Raw genomic sequence first — 13,578 nt, 5'->3', positions numbered from 1 at the left:
ATATGATTTATAAACACTTGAGCTATGATATAAGTATAATTAATCCACAAATTTAGGTTTGTTTTTTTCTTATTTGGAAAATCATAAAGAAAACAACTAATTTTTCACTTAATCATGACTTGTTGTTCGTCGCTTGCAGGTGAATTAAGGAAATCCAATAATAACAAGTTGTCTTCCTCTGCTCACAGGGATTTCGCGCTCGAATGATGCTCAAAAAATGAAACCAGAATGATCTTCGTCGAATCGATCATATCAAAATCCCGATTGTATGGTACCCATGTGATGAAATTCGGATCGGAGGAACATTACTGTGTAAATCATTCGATTTGTGAACTTGAGTTTTCCGGCATTGCGAAGTAGAAAAAAAGCCCTAGAATTCGGGGGAAGTCAGATATGGATGCCAAGGATATCTTGGGGTTGCCCAAAAACACGCTGCCTTTGTCCCAAGAGAAGAAGCCTAGGGCTCAGAAAGATGCCCAGAGAAAGCGAGATGGAATTTCTCGGGAGGTAATGTCTTCTCCTTGCTTTTGTTGTGTTTAAATGATTGATTAAACTTGGTTTCATGGCTTGCAGTAGTAATGGTGGGGGTTTTGGATTGTAGGTTTATGCGCTTACTGGTGGTCTTGCGCCTATTATGCCGGCAATCGATACATCCGAGCTGAAGAAGCGACCTCCATCAGATGAGAAGGTTTTTTTTCTTCCTTTTTTGTGCAATAAGTGTTATCATCTGGTAGTGTGTTGTAATGGTGAATTGAATATCGAAATTGAGACTTCGTTTGCTGTACAGTCCTCGAGACTGATGTGAGAAATTGGGGAAGGCCTTTGTGTTTGAATGCTTAATTGTGTTATGGAATCAATGTTACTTGAGTGCTTGGCTAATAATTGAGTATCTTACGTGGTATGAGTTTTAAAGTATAGATATCTCGTGCAATTGATGAATTCAGATGGGATTGAGTCTTAGAGTTGTTCAGGTTACGTTTGGAGCGAAACAAAGACGGTTGCTCCATGCTAGAGGAGGTTCTGATGCCCCTTTTGGGATAAGGGCAGCGTTTTCTTGGCAAGTTTGTTGCTCTGCTGTTGCATCGAGTGCTTGGCTCGATAGAAATATTGGATTATTTAGAGGTTTCGAGTGGTCTTGGATTGTTCAGGTTACGTTTGGAGCGAAACAAAGACTGTTGCTCCATGCTAGAGGAGCTACTGATGCCCCTTTTGGGATAAGGGCAGCGTTTTCTTGGCAAGTTTGTTGCTCTGCTGTTGCATCTAGTGCTTGGCTCGACAGAAATATTAGATTATTTAGAGGTGTCGAGTGGTCTTGGGTTGAGGTGTGGGATAGTGTTAGATTAAACACCTTGTTGTGGGCTTCTGCTCCTTGGATTTCTTGTAATTATCCGTTTGGTTTGATTCTTTTGGATTGGAGTTTCTTCCTTTAGGTGAACTCTCCTTGTAGAGTTATTGTATTCAATTGCCCTTACACACTCGCTCATGAATTTAGATTGTTCTTATAATGGTCCTGTGATTTTCCTTCAGATTACATGGCAATGGCTTCCTTTTTCAAACTCTGCTAGAAAGGATAATTTGCAGCTTTACCACTGGGTAGGCTTTTTGGCACCTCTATAAAGCGTCGGATCCAATTGAGTTTTGTTATTGTTCGAAGTCAAAGTCACTTTTCTCTCCATTCTTCCAATGTTTTCATTTGTAGGTTCGAGTTGTAAATGGCATTCCACCAATAGGTGACTATTCCTTTGCAAAGTACAACAAGGTAAGGCCAAGTTTTTCTCTTTATTTGTAGATTTACTGTTTTGTATTCTATCAAGTCGAAATTTGAAGTTTTAAAATGTTCATGAAAATGGAAAGTTCGATATGCCCATTGACATCCGTTTCGTTGTGTGTGATTCCAATATAATGTAATTTTCTTGCTCTTATATTGGTGAAAATTTGATATTATCTATGTTACTGATTATTAATAAAACATATTTTCTTCTTTGAATGTGTTGCAGTCTGTTGAAGTTGTCAAATACACAGATGAGGAGTACGAGAAGTTTTTAAAAGACCCTGTGGGTATATTTTTCCCATTTTTAATGAAGAGCACGAAGAGCAAAGAGAGCTCTCTCTCTCTCTCTCACTCACACACGCACGAACACAAAGTTTCATGATATGTAGAATTTTTTTATGGTATTATGGCTTATGCCTTGAAGCTTCTTTTTGAAACTCTTTTGCCTTTGAGATTCTTTAGGCTTTCAGCTATGGATTATAAGTTGCAACACTATCATTGCTCGAGTGTTTATATTCTATGCAACAACTTATCCTTCGCTTCATACCATGTCACCATATGTTCCGTCTTTATTTGAAGTTTACGGTAAAGCTTGGAGGATGGGGTGTTTCCTGTGTGTGTGTGTGGACATGATTTGATGTTATTTGGAAGTCTACATCACCCTTAGGATGGACAAACTTCCGATGGAGCTCACTATTGCACTTCTGTTTTAGATTCAAGAATTGCTCCTGTCTTGCATTGTTTACCAAAGTTCTTAATGCTGTCTTTTATTTTGTGGTTGAGATATATACCTTTTAAAATATTTTCAGTCATGGACAAAGGAGGAGACAGATCAATTATTTGACTTGTGCGAAAGGTTCGATCTTCGCTTTGTTGTGATAGCTGACAGGTTTCCATCAACAAGGACAGTGGAGGAACTGAAGGAGCGATATTATCATGGTAGATATAACTATTTTTGGTCTATTATTGCAAGCACTTCATGTTTTCTCTTATGCTGCCAATTTATGTTGTTGGTTTTGTAATACACTTGTTTTGGATCATTTACAAATGAACTTGTGATTATTGAAAACTTATACTATAATATTGTATGTTTATAGCATCAAAAGCAATTTTGGGTGCTAGAGGACCAACATCTCGGGAGGGTTCGGGGAATACTCCTGCCAAGGTCGGTAGTCTTTGAATTAGGTCTATTTCCATTGTTACCTTTTTAAAATAGGAGTTCTTGTTTATTAATTTCCTCAAAAAAAATCAATGAAGCTACATAGTTGAAGCTGCTTAGCAAATTAACGTTCTGTTTGATTTTCTTATTTGTTCTTTATATTTAGGATCCTTTCAATGTCTCACAAGAGATCGACCGCAAACGGGCATTGTCCATGGTTCTCTCTCAAACAAAACAGAAAGAACGAAAAGATGCAGAGGTCTCGACTCTCTTATGTTTTAGTGTATATGCATACAGTTAAGTCTAAGCCCTTATATATATATATATACACTATTTATCGTGGCAGGTTCTTGCTGAAGCAAAAAAGATAATCGAATCACGCAAAGCTGAAAGAGTGAGTTCATGTTCTATTTGAATTTTTTTTTAGGCTTGGCATTACATCGCAGGATTTCATGGTTGAAAGAAATTTCATTATTAGCCTCTAGGCTTTAAGTTATCGTGCCAAAAAAACGTTAGTAATACGAATGCCGTATTGTACGGATAACTAGTTCATTGAAGTATTATATCTAGAGCTGGTTTACGATCTTGGTTATATTCATTTTAGGTGGCTGAAGAATCTAAGTTGGCTGTCACTTCAAATACTGTCCCAGAAGTTACTGAAAGGGCCGTTGTTCCTGGAGAGTCTGTAGCATCTGTATCCAATGTGCAGCCTCCACCTCCAGCAGCTGTACCTTCAACTGTAGTAGCAGATAATGCTTCTACTCTAGCTTCTCTTCGCATGGTATACGGTCCAAAGGAATCATATTTAGACGCCTTTTATAGCTTCGTTTCAATAAGGCTTTTGTGATCGATTTTGCTCCCAAAAGCTTAATTGATCTATATACCAAAATATGAAATTTGAGAATGTGTTCTGATGACTGATTTCTACGTTTCAGCTTCCTGTATACTTGAGAACATATGCACTCGAGCAAATGGTACATGCTGCAAGCTCATCTGCCGGCCTTAGGACTATCAAACGAGTCGAACAGACCCTACAAGATCTTTCGGTTGGTTAACGTTCTCGTTTTTTCGTTAAATCCAAATACTTGTTTTCTTATAAGGCGGTGAATTGTGGAAGATTTAATACTGGTATCAATTTCATAGCCGCTCATGAGAAGAAAGAAAAAACAGAAAAATCTGTTGGACTTTCTTCAGTAGTCATTGCCTTCCCCGAGTGTTCTTCATGTTCTAGAGTTACAATAGTTGTATAGTTCACTCACAAGAGGGTCTTTCCTTTTTCTTTTTTCTTTTTTAATTTGTAAATAGGTTAATCTAAAACCCAGGGTTCCAACAAAAGCCGTGTGTGCAGAGCATCTTGAATTAAGAAAAGAAATATTGACACTGCTGAATCTTCAAAAGCAGGTATTGTTTTCTTTTTCCATATGAATGCCCCACCAGATTTATGCGCTTTAAACTTGCATTAACGTACCACTCATAAACAGTGGATTCAATCATTTTTTTTAGTTTAGTTCTAGTTTTGTTGTCATTCTTGTTACATTCAAACAGTTGCAAAATAAGGAGGCAGAAGGTTCTTCTTTCCGTGAGAGTCCGTACAGCGAGGCACCTGGCACACCTAAGGTCGGTAAATGTACTCACGAGCACCGTAATTTCCCATATCTGTGTGACTCTTCCTCTGCTAACAGCATTCATTTCATGCTCTGGGTGTAGGATCGTGCTTTTATTGCTGATTCTATGAATTTTGGAGGTAAATGGGTTCGATTCTTTCAGAAGTCAACGGGAGAAAATCTGGGAGATCACTTTGTTTATACATATTGTGTATACTCTATTTTACCCAATTGAAGAGTATTTTTCTGTAATTCTATTAGCTGGGGCTTCTTTTTCTGTTCTGGAAGTTCATTTACATGTATATTTTTCTTCTGCTAGGGGAAAGGTTTGTTAAACGGGACCAAAAACGAAAGGTATGTTTGTCAACTATTTATCTTGGAACTCTTTAGGTGTTACCACTCTGTATTTTGTTTTGCGTCTCATTTTTCTTGCCGATCATTGTTAGGCCACTGGAAGATTATCTGAAGCTCCATCATCACCAGCTCAATCTAATAAAAGGCCAAGAAAACAGAAGGGATCCGATCTGTGATCCTCCAGGTGTGTAAGAAATCTCGGACATATGGTTGAATTGAGATATTAATGGTATTTCATAAATGTAAATCTAAGATGGCTGACATATGGTTCCATCATCTAACAATCTTAATTACAGTGGTATGCATCTAAAAGGCTAATGCTGGAGCAGGCAGCTTTCCATGATGCCCTTTTGGAGCATCATTATCTGATTGATTAAGGATGTTGTGATGAACGTTGATACTGGTTAAGAGACTCGATTTTCATGGTCGTCTCTGCAATCGGGTTAACAACTGTCTGTTTAGTTCATTTATCTTCATCACGAAGGCAAAGCTCTGGTTTTCTTACATCTACTCGCTAGTTTGGTCTTTCTTTTGTTGGCAGAGTTAGCAGGATAGTTCTTCTTATATGATGGTGTATTACATGTAAATCTAGCCAGAAACGAGGAAAATTAACTCTTTTTTATACACTACTTTCATTTTGTGTATTAGTTTTTGTTCTTCAACCTACTTTTTTAGTAGATGTAAAAGAATCATGATGTAATTTTCTTTTCTATTGTTGACAAGTAACGTAATATCAAATGGTTGCTATTCTAGCACGGGTATGCCGCCTGTTGTGGCTCCCATCGAACTAAATTTTCCTTTTTAAAAAAGTTTACTTTCTGTGAGATCCTACATCAGTTAGAGAAGGGAACAAATCATTCTTTTTAAGAGCATGAAAACAAATCATTCTTTTTAAGAGCATGAAAACTTTTACCTGTGTTTTAAAACCCTAAGGCAGACGGTAGTACTTAACGAGCTAAAACAGGCAATATCATTGGCATAAGTTAGTCATCAATAATATATGTATCATTTATTGAACAATAGAACTTTACATGGCTACTCTGTTCAATGAACTTGAGAAAAGGCTAGCTTGAAAACACAACGTTTGTAATATCTGGGAACTTCTCCTTAATGGCTGCTTTAATTCCTGTACCAATAGATTCAGGACCCTCATACATAACGACGCAATTGCCACCATCGATCGATATTACTTCCACGCTCCCGCCATAGTTCCTTATGGCTGGCCTCAATATGTCAAGATGACTATTTACTGCCTGCATTGGTGCAACATCCAACGTTAATACTAATTCAGCTCTCTGTTTTTGTTTGGATTTAACATCAGCAAGTGTCACAAAACATCGAAACTTGTTCGAGTTCTTTTGTATTTGTTCGTCCAGAGAAAACTCACCTCGGTTGTTATTTCCTTTGGCTCTTCATCATATACTTGGCATATTTCCTTCACTGAATCTCCAAACTTTTCCTTCAGTACTCGTTCGATTCCCATCTTCATGGTGGTTGTTGAGCTCGGGCAGCTACCGCATGCTCCTGAGGATCGATTTGATTCTTGCTAAGTCTTTAGTTAAAAAAAAAAGTGTAAAATCTTGAAGCTGATGGAATAAATGAAATCTAAGCTCAAAACTCAAAGATAAACTCAGGTATCGGTTGCAAGATGTCTAACAGGATAGTGAGGATTATCTGCTCACTACCTTTTGCCCACCTACTTCAAGGAGTCATTTTCCCCTACAGAACACGAAACAGATAAACTCACCAGGCACGTGTCGAGCAGGTACTAGAGGTCCAAACCCAGCCTGGACCGAGATAACAAATAAATGCTCTTCAACTAGTCAATAAGGAAAAGTTTTAAAACTAGTTGTGTGAGATCCCACTCGGTTGGAGAGGGGAACGAAACATTCCTTATATATATGGGTATGAAAACCTCTCCCTAGCAGACACGTTTTAGAACTGTGAGGCTGACAGCGATACGTAACGGGCTAAAGCGGACAATATATGTTAGCGGTGGGTTTGGGCTGTTACAAATGGCATCCGAGCCAAACACCAGGCGGTATGCTAACGAGGATACTGGGCTCCCAAGGGGGTGAATTGTGAGATCCCACATCGGTTGGAGAGAAGAACAAAGCGCTCCTTAAAAGGGTGAGAAAACTTATCCTTAACAGACACGTTTCAAAACCATGAAGCGGATGGCAATATGCAACGGACCAAAGTGGACAATATTTGTTAGCGGTGAGCTTGGGTTGTTACAAGCGAAAGAGCTACATCAATCTTCAGTCCGTGAGTTTAGACCGGATGAAAATCCCACATGTCCTAGGAAACATCCATATTCCAAACATACCAGAACTCCCAACAAAATTCTCCTGAAAACTCTTAGCAATGGGGCAGAGAGCAAAAAATATGATGAAAACCTAAACATATAAGAATTGTGAACCTGGACGGCAAAAGGATATTGCATCTTCATGAACCTTTTCAGTGGTATTTGAGCTTCTAAGTACCAAGGCCATGGAACTAAGAGTTCTTTGATGTTTTCAACTTATAAGGATCCTATAACTCTTGGTCTAAGAAACACCCAAATGAAGAATTTAGAATTTTCTGAGGCATAAACCCCTAACCTTTTCGATTGTTCATCAACATTTCGCGCACATAAGCAATAGCAATCAATCATTCAATTACAAAAATTTCAATACACAAAGCTAAATTAACAAACAAGATTAAAACAAACCCATTCAATGAAATGAGATCAGAAATTCACCCACCAACGAGTTTGAGAGAGACGATTCCATCTTCAACGGACACGACGTCGACATTTCCTCCATCTGCGATTAGATAGGGCCTAACGTCCTCAAGAACCAAGTCTACGTTTGCAATGGTCAGTTCAAATTTCTGGGCGGAGTACAGCCCTGGCGAGGAGCTCGTGGATGGACCAGAATTCGAAGCGGAAGCTCTAATGGATTGTCTGGGCAACGCCCTATTCAGTGAAACGGGTATTTGATGTTGCCCAAAAGCAGAAGGTGGGTACTGGCGGTGATTTGCAAGAGCTTGCGAATAATAAAGAGGGGTTTTGAGGAGGCCGGAGATAGTTAAAGACGCCATTGATGAAGAAGAAATGAAAATGAATCTAGCCGATGATGACGAACTTGTTTTACGTCCGCCGATCCAAGTTTTATACTTGTATTTTTTTTCTTTTTTTATTTTATTTTACCTTTTTAATAAAAAAATCAATGAAACAGAGTCGATCATGTCATCTCATGACTATAACCAAACAACCCTACTAACCTATGGTTAATTGAAAGGTTGTAATTTACATGATCATCAATACCATTATAACTACTAGCTAGTTACTACATGCACCTGTCTCAAAAACGTTTAGTTTCAGCTTATTACGAAATCTTTGCAGATTAGTTTGTATACAGGTATGTGCTGTGCATTCTATGCAGATTAGTTTGTATACAGGTATGTGCTGTACACAATGCTTTGATCATAACATCAGAACATTCATGAAAAGTTTGTGCTGAAGCGTTGAAGCGTGAGTAGACTTGTAACTTTTTAGATTTCATACATTAAAATAACACAAAAGCAATCAGAAACCACTGAGTTTGAAAATCAAAACCTAACAAGTATGTTGTTTTGGGACTATATGAACCCTAAACACACTGCCTTCCTATTTTAACAGTATAGAAGTACAACCAATTTCTTCCGCTCCTCAGCTGATAGTTATCTGCCATGGACGAAATGCCAAGTCGGAATCTCAGACGATAGAATGGGTTTAAACAAAAAAACTCATTTTCTATTCCTGCTTTCCTCACGATCCTTTTCTCGTTTCTTGTAAAGCTTCTCGAGAACACGCTTGGCCTCGCATAGAGGGAAGTTCGCCAGATCGTAATAGTGTGCTGCTACGTCCACCAACCTGTTGTGACAAGAACAGGAAGAATAGATCAACGTTGTTGCTATCAACTCAGTTATTAGTGCAAGATTTTTAGTTTGAAAAAAGAACATCCTTGCATCATGTGTAGCAAGGATTAACTTGCAAGTAATACTTAAGATCTAATGCATAAGACCAGACCAAAAGTATATACAAATAAACTTGCTTCTGGATACAAGCATTTAGCATTACAGCGAGAGAGACTAACCATTCACCCCGGATATCCGTCACGGTACGGATGAAATTCCTACTCGTTAGGACGTACTCATTATAAATGACCCACTCTGGTTTATGGTCCAAGCAATTTGATGGATGCAAGTGTACCACCTGTAGAACAGATTTGTTAATCCCAAATACAGGCATTGAAAGTGCAGGGTTTACCATGATCTGGTACATTAAGAAAAGAATCCATACCTGGTTGTCCTTCACTGTCAAGTAGTGTCCAGTCCGCTCCAGATGAGCTACTTGCATGAAATACCCAGAAAGCATTGCCTTTCTTATGTTTACGTAGTATTCACGGCTGTTGAAATCTGTGCTGCATAATTTGAGGTTAAACCTAGCCATGATGCGGACTAGTTGCTCCCTGACATTATCTGCAGACTTCATTGCCCTGTGATTGATGAAGTTTTCGTAGCACCATGATTGATCCTCATCTGTGACATAATAATTGCTTTAGGAATCCATCAAAATTGAATGTAATTAATTGAAAAGGTCAAAGTGAAGACCATAAATACTTACTGTTTTGCTTGTAAGCGTGGTACACGTTCAAGAGCGTTAGATGATCTCCATCAATGTGGCCAAACCTAGCTTTCGCTTCGTCAGCAGCCTTTTGAGCCTCCCTAGGCCGGACAAAGCAATTGGGTACTAAGAAAGAAATTGGTAATCACACACAGGAGGCCCAGGGAAGGTCAGCAGATGCATAGATGCAAGACGAGACCATTTGCTTCATGAGATAATACTGAGAAACTGCAACTAACTACATCAGCACTGACTGAGAAATCTTATGGTGCATGCCATCTGAGGGCATGGAACCAGAGAAGATAGTTGCTGATGACAACCTAGTGTGACAAAATTGTGTTCTAACAACTACTAGTTAGAAGACATGACAGATATACTGCAAACATGCCACGCCAATAAAAATGCATCAAACTTTGATGCATCCTGCCCACTGTTTAAGAACCATGGGCATATGACGTACACACTAAATAGAACTCGAAAGAAATGGTAAACTTAAAAAATTGCAGAAGAGAGGGCTGAAGTACCTGAAAGCATGGCAGAAATTGATAGTATTTCATTTGAACATTTGAATTCTGGACTAACAACGAGCATCTTTGACATCTGAGGATCTAATGGAAATTCACTCATTATTTCCCCAAGCTTCGTTAGGTTACCCTCATCATCCAATGCACCCAAGTAATTCAGAACTTCTAAAGCTCGCATCAAAGTCTCAGGAGCAGGTGGATCCATAAAATCAAAATGCACAAGGTCATCAATGCCCAATTTCTTCAAGGTAAGAACAGTATTTGCAAGATTTGATCTCAAAATTTCAGGATATGTCTGTGGCTGCAAATCATTTTGGAAACTCCTTTCTGTGTAAAGTCTAAAACATTTTCCAGGCTGAGTTCTTCCAGCACGACCAGATCTCTGATGTGCACTGGCCTTTGATATAGGAGATACCAGTAATGATTCCACGCGTACTCGAGGATTATAAACTTTCTGTTTTGAGAAGCCAGGGTCAATAACATAGACAATGCCATCTATGGTCAATGAAGTCTCTGCAATGTTTGTGGAAACCACAATCTTCCTTCCAGGAGGTCCATCCTCTTTTACAGGAGGTGGAGCAGGTTCGAAGATCTTCTGCTGCATAGCTGGAGGAAGAGTAGAATATAAAGGCACCACTTTCACAGGCCCTACCTGGTCGCCAAGGTTTGAAATTTCTTTATTTATTTTGCGACATGCATCTTCAATTTCCTCCTCACCAGTGAGGAAAACAAGTATATCACCTATAGGTTCACACAAGTGAATCTGTACAACTGTCCGAATAGCAGCTTCAAGATAGTCCCTTTCAGGTTCCTGTGTGTAAAATATTTCCACTGGATGAAGCCTACCAGGAACTTTCATAAGTGGAGCACCATTAAAATAACCCTGGAACTTTTCAGCCTCAAGTGTGGCACTCATGACCACCAGCTTTAGGTCAGGCCTATTTTTCAAAACTTCTTTCAGAAGTCCAAAAAGAACATCCGTTGCTAATGTTCTTTCATGAGCCTCATCAAGAATAATTAACTTATACCTTTCTAAAAGAGGATCTGTCATTGCTTCTCTTAAAAGCATACCATCAGTCAGATACCTGCCACCCATAAAAAGTACCAACATTTACAATCATGTAAAGAATAAAATTTCAAATCATCGAGGGAAGAGATAACAACACTGATGAGTAGGTACTAAGAAGAATGAACTTACTTCAATACTGTTCTGGCACTACTGCAGTCTTCAAAACGGATGCTGTAACCCACCTCTTCTCCAATAGTCACATCCATCTCTTCAGCAACACGTCTAGAAACTGACATTGCTGCCACCCTACGAGGCTGAGTGCATGCAACCATCATCTTCTTACGTTTATCTGGACTATCCAGGTCAACGGCTTCTAAAACAAATTGAGGAATCTGTAACAGGCATAATCACCACATTGGACATCAGAATAACAAGACTATCTCAAACAAAATACCCATTAGACAGAGCTTAACTGAAAAGCAAACAAGTTGTCTAGAGACTCCATGTCCAGATTTCCAAAATCAAGTTAAAATTTTTCATATACAACACCGCAACCAAAATAAAAATCATGAACAAAATTTCATAACGAAAAATAATTACTAGTACCTTCTAAACCCTATTAAAATAATAATAATAAAAATAAATAAACCCCAATATCCGCTTGGCCCCATTCTGATGCGATCTAAGAGCTTAAGAAATCAGAGAACTTTCCATACTATCGAACATATATCTTAACCAACTCGCATACCATACTCAACATATGTGGCTCACATATAAATTTAGTCGGTACCCAGCTAGATTTTTCTTAAAGATTAAAGAAATTAAACGACAGTAACTAGATTAAATGTTTTAAGTAATATTCGAAGTCGTCCCATAGTTTGTTCACTTCTCAAGGGAGGGTAAGGCCAATTATTCTAGTGCAAAAATAATATTCGCAAATTAAGAGCTAAAACAGGTTAAAATGAAAGTTCAGGATTAAATTAGGATATAATCCGAGCATTTAAACAAGAAAAAGAAAACCACAAATCCTAAGTATACATTATTAGGTACATTTTTGGCCTAGACTGATGAAGTATGTAAATCCTTCCTGAGAACCCATTACCCCACAATCAAACTAAAGAGCAAAGGTCCTTCTAACCAAAGCACCCCTAATAAAGCCTGACATTGGCTCGAAAAACACAGTACAGAATCTAAAGAATCACAATAAACAAAAAAAAAAAAAAAAAAAAAAAAAAAAAAAAAAAAAAAAAAAAAAAAAAAAAAAAAAAAAAAAAAATTAGAATAGAAGTCGAAGAAAAAAACTAACAGCCTGAATGGAAGTTAATGAAAAAACTAAAAGCCTGCGTCCAAGACAGAAGGGGAAGTTGCAAATAATTCTGAAGTTACTTGCAGTCTCGAAAACATACAATCATCAACACATCAAACATTAGAACGCTTTCCCCAACTAACCTGAGTAGTTTTACCACTACCAGTTTCACCAACCAATATGAGAGTCTGACTGCTCTTTAAAGCCTGGAAAAACTCCTCTTTCTGATGCCAAACAGGCAGAGTCTTCCTCTTCTCCAAAATCTCAAAGTACCTCTGCGAGTACTGCCTCCCAGTCCACCTGTTGATCAGACTACTGCCCGCATTGCCACCGCCATTGTTCAACGCCGTTCCTCCACCGTTCGATTTGTGAATCTTCGGGGAGACAGAGGTGTCGTCCACCACATCAAATAAACTAACCTTCCTCTTCCTCTCCGCACCCATCAAAACCCTTGCCGGCACAGAGATACGGAAATAGCCGAAGAAAAGAGCTGTATTCTACCTCAACCGCAAGACAGGTCCCGGCCAAAACTTGCTTTATCGGAAGAGCGATTGAAGGGGCCTGGTTCTGGAACTGCAAAATTCCGAAACCCTAATTCGAGGGAAGAAGGGAGAGAAAGAAGTGGCCTTCGTTATATTATATAGAACTTTCCAGAATTTCACAGTCAGTCCCCAATTTCTTATTAATTCCTCGAATGCCACTTTAAGCATTTTAATTACGCCGTCAGGACTTTGGACCGCTTAAATTGCTTTGCGCCTGGCCCAATTTGTATGTGGTCTAACACGGCCCAATTTATATGAGATCTAATACGGCCCAATTTGTATGTGGTCTAATACGGCCCAATTTATGCGGTCTAACACGGCCCAATTTATATGTGTCTAACACGGCCCAATTTATATGTGTCTAACAAGACCCAATTTATATGTGTCTAACACGGCCCAATTTATATGTGCCTAACACGGCCCAATTTATATGTGGTCTAATACGGCCCAGTTTATATGTGTCTAACACGGCCCAATTTATATGTAGTCTAACACGGCCCAATTTATATGTGGTCTAACACGGCCCAATTTATATGTGGTCTAATACGGCCCAATTTATATGTGGTCTAACACGGCCCAATAAAGGGGAACGGATCCAATAGGATCCCATCTCTAGAAAATTTCAAACTAGTCCTAGGTTGAATTTGGACATAGTGGA

The 13,578-nt window shown here is 38.7% G+C and overlaps 3 protein-coding genes across 7 annotated transcripts; 1 reads left to right on the top strand and 2 right to left on the bottom strand.

Moving 5' to 3' along the window:
- Positions 1–104: 104 nt before the first annotated feature.
- On the top strand, positions 105–5,621 carry LOC111488242 (SWR1-complex protein 4-like). 3 transcript variants are annotated; one of them, XM_023135937.1, is made up of 17 exons: positions 105–507; positions 602–688; positions 1,528–1,593; positions 1,700–1,759; positions 1,998–2,054; positions 2,581–2,710; positions 2,869–2,936; positions 3,097–3,189; positions 3,277–3,324; positions 3,535–3,711; positions 3,866–3,976; positions 4,236–4,331; positions 4,476–4,547; positions 4,638–4,745; positions 4,854–4,888; positions 4,981–5,072; positions 5,185–5,621. In XM_023135937.1, exons 1-17 carry the CDS (start codon positions 394–396, stop codon positions 5,196–5,198), a joined length of 1,428 nt encoding a protein of 475 aa, XP_022991705.1. In that variant the 5' UTR covers positions 105–393; the 3' UTR covers positions 5,199–5,621. The 3 variants fall into 3 exon arrangements, with proteins under 3 accessions (XP_022991705.1, XP_022991706.1, XP_022991708.1); XM_023135940.1 differs by having other exon boundaries at positions 106–507; positions 4,638–4,674; XM_023135938.1 differs by lacking the exon at positions 1,998–2,054.
- Positions 5,622–5,863: 242 nt separating this feature from the next.
- Positions 5,864–8,031, bottom strand: LOC111488364 (nifU-like protein 1, chloroplastic). The gene is made up of 3 exons (XM_023136069.1): positions 7,636–8,031; positions 6,276–6,412; positions 5,864–6,141 (listed from the first exon to the last, which is right to left on the bottom strand). Exons 1-3 carry the CDS (start codon positions 7,970–7,972, stop codon positions 5,953–5,955), a joined length of 663 nt encoding a protein of 220 aa, XP_022991837.1. The 5' UTR covers positions 7,973–8,031; the 3' UTR covers positions 5,864–5,952.
- Positions 8,032–8,391: 360 nt separating this feature from the next.
- On the bottom strand, positions 8,392–13,025 carry LOC111488092 (probable pre-mRNA-splicing factor ATP-dependent RNA helicase DEAH3). Of its 3 annotated transcripts, XM_023135723.1 has the most exons (7): positions 12,522–13,016; positions 11,262–11,464; positions 10,064–11,148; positions 9,540–9,665; positions 9,216–9,454; positions 9,010–9,128; positions 8,392–8,786 (listed from the first exon to the last, which is right to left on the bottom strand). In XM_023135723.1, the coding sequence occupies exons 1-7, from the start codon at positions 12,819–12,821 to the stop codon at positions 8,660–8,662; spliced, it is 2,199 nt and encodes a 732-aa protein (XP_022991491.1). In that variant the 5' UTR covers positions 12,822–13,016; the 3' UTR covers positions 8,392–8,659. The 3 variants fall into 3 exon arrangements, with proteins under 3 accessions (XP_022991491.1, XP_022991494.1, XP_022991493.1); XM_023135726.1 differs by lacking the exons at positions 8,392–8,786; positions 9,010–9,128 and having other exon boundaries at positions 9,318–9,454; positions 9,540–9,640; positions 12,522–13,023; XM_023135725.1 differs by lacking the exons at positions 8,392–8,786; positions 9,010–9,128; positions 9,216–9,454; positions 9,540–9,665 and adding an exon at positions 9,672–9,767 and having other exon boundaries at positions 12,522–13,025.
- Positions 13,026–13,578: the final 553 nt, after the last annotated feature.

Source organism: Cucurbita maxima, unplaced genomic scaffold (genome assembly GCF_002738345.1).
Source record: "Cucurbita maxima cultivar Rimu unplaced genomic scaffold, Cmax_1.0 Cma_Scf00013, whole genome shotgun sequence".
Taxonomy (NCBI): domain Eukaryota; kingdom Viridiplantae; phylum Streptophyta; class Magnoliopsida; order Cucurbitales; family Cucurbitaceae; genus Cucurbita; species Cucurbita maxima.
Note: the sequence above shows the minus strand (reverse complement) of the source record. Positions and strands in the feature narration are given on the sequence as shown.

Excerpts from the sequence above, each read along its gene's own strand:
- LOC111488242 (XM_023135937.1), top strand. The coding sequence starts at position 394 with ATGGATGCCAAGGATATCTTGGGGTTGCCCAAAAACACGCTGCCTTTG. Across the intron at positions 3,712-3,865 it reads CTCTAGCTTCTCTTCGCATG|CTTCCTGTATACTTGAGAAC; the intron begins GTATACGGTCCA and ends TCTACGTTTCAG. Across the intron at positions 4,889-4,980 it reads AACGGGACCAAAAACGAAAG|GCCACTGGAAGATTATCTGA; the intron begins GTATGTTTGTCA and ends GATCATTGTTAG.
- LOC111488092 (XM_023135723.1), bottom strand. The coding sequence starts at position 12,821 with ATGGGTGCGGAGAGGAAGAGGAAGGTTAGTTTATTTGATGTGGTGGAC. Across the intron at positions 9,666-10,063 it reads AATTTCTGCCATGCTTTCAG|TACCCAATTGCTTTGTCCGG; the intron begins GTACTTCAGCCC and ends TTTCTTTCTTAG. Across the intron at positions 9,455-9,539 it reads CCACGCTTACAAGCAAAACA|ATGAGGATCAATCATGGTGC; the intron begins GTAAGTATTTAT and ends ATTATGTCACAG.
- LOC111488364 (XM_023136069.1), bottom strand. The coding sequence starts at position 7,972 with ATGGCGTCTTTAACTATCTCCGGCCTCCTCAAAACCCCTCTTTATTAT. Across the intron at positions 6,413-7,635 it reads CGTCTCTCTCAAACTCGTTG|GAGCATGCGGTAGCTGCCCG; the intron begins GTGGGTGAATTT and ends ATCGATCCTCAG. Across the intron at positions 6,142-6,275 it reads CAAAGGAAATAACAACCGAG|GCAGTAAATAGTCATCTTGA; the intron begins GTGAGTTTTCTC and ends GCACCAATGCAG.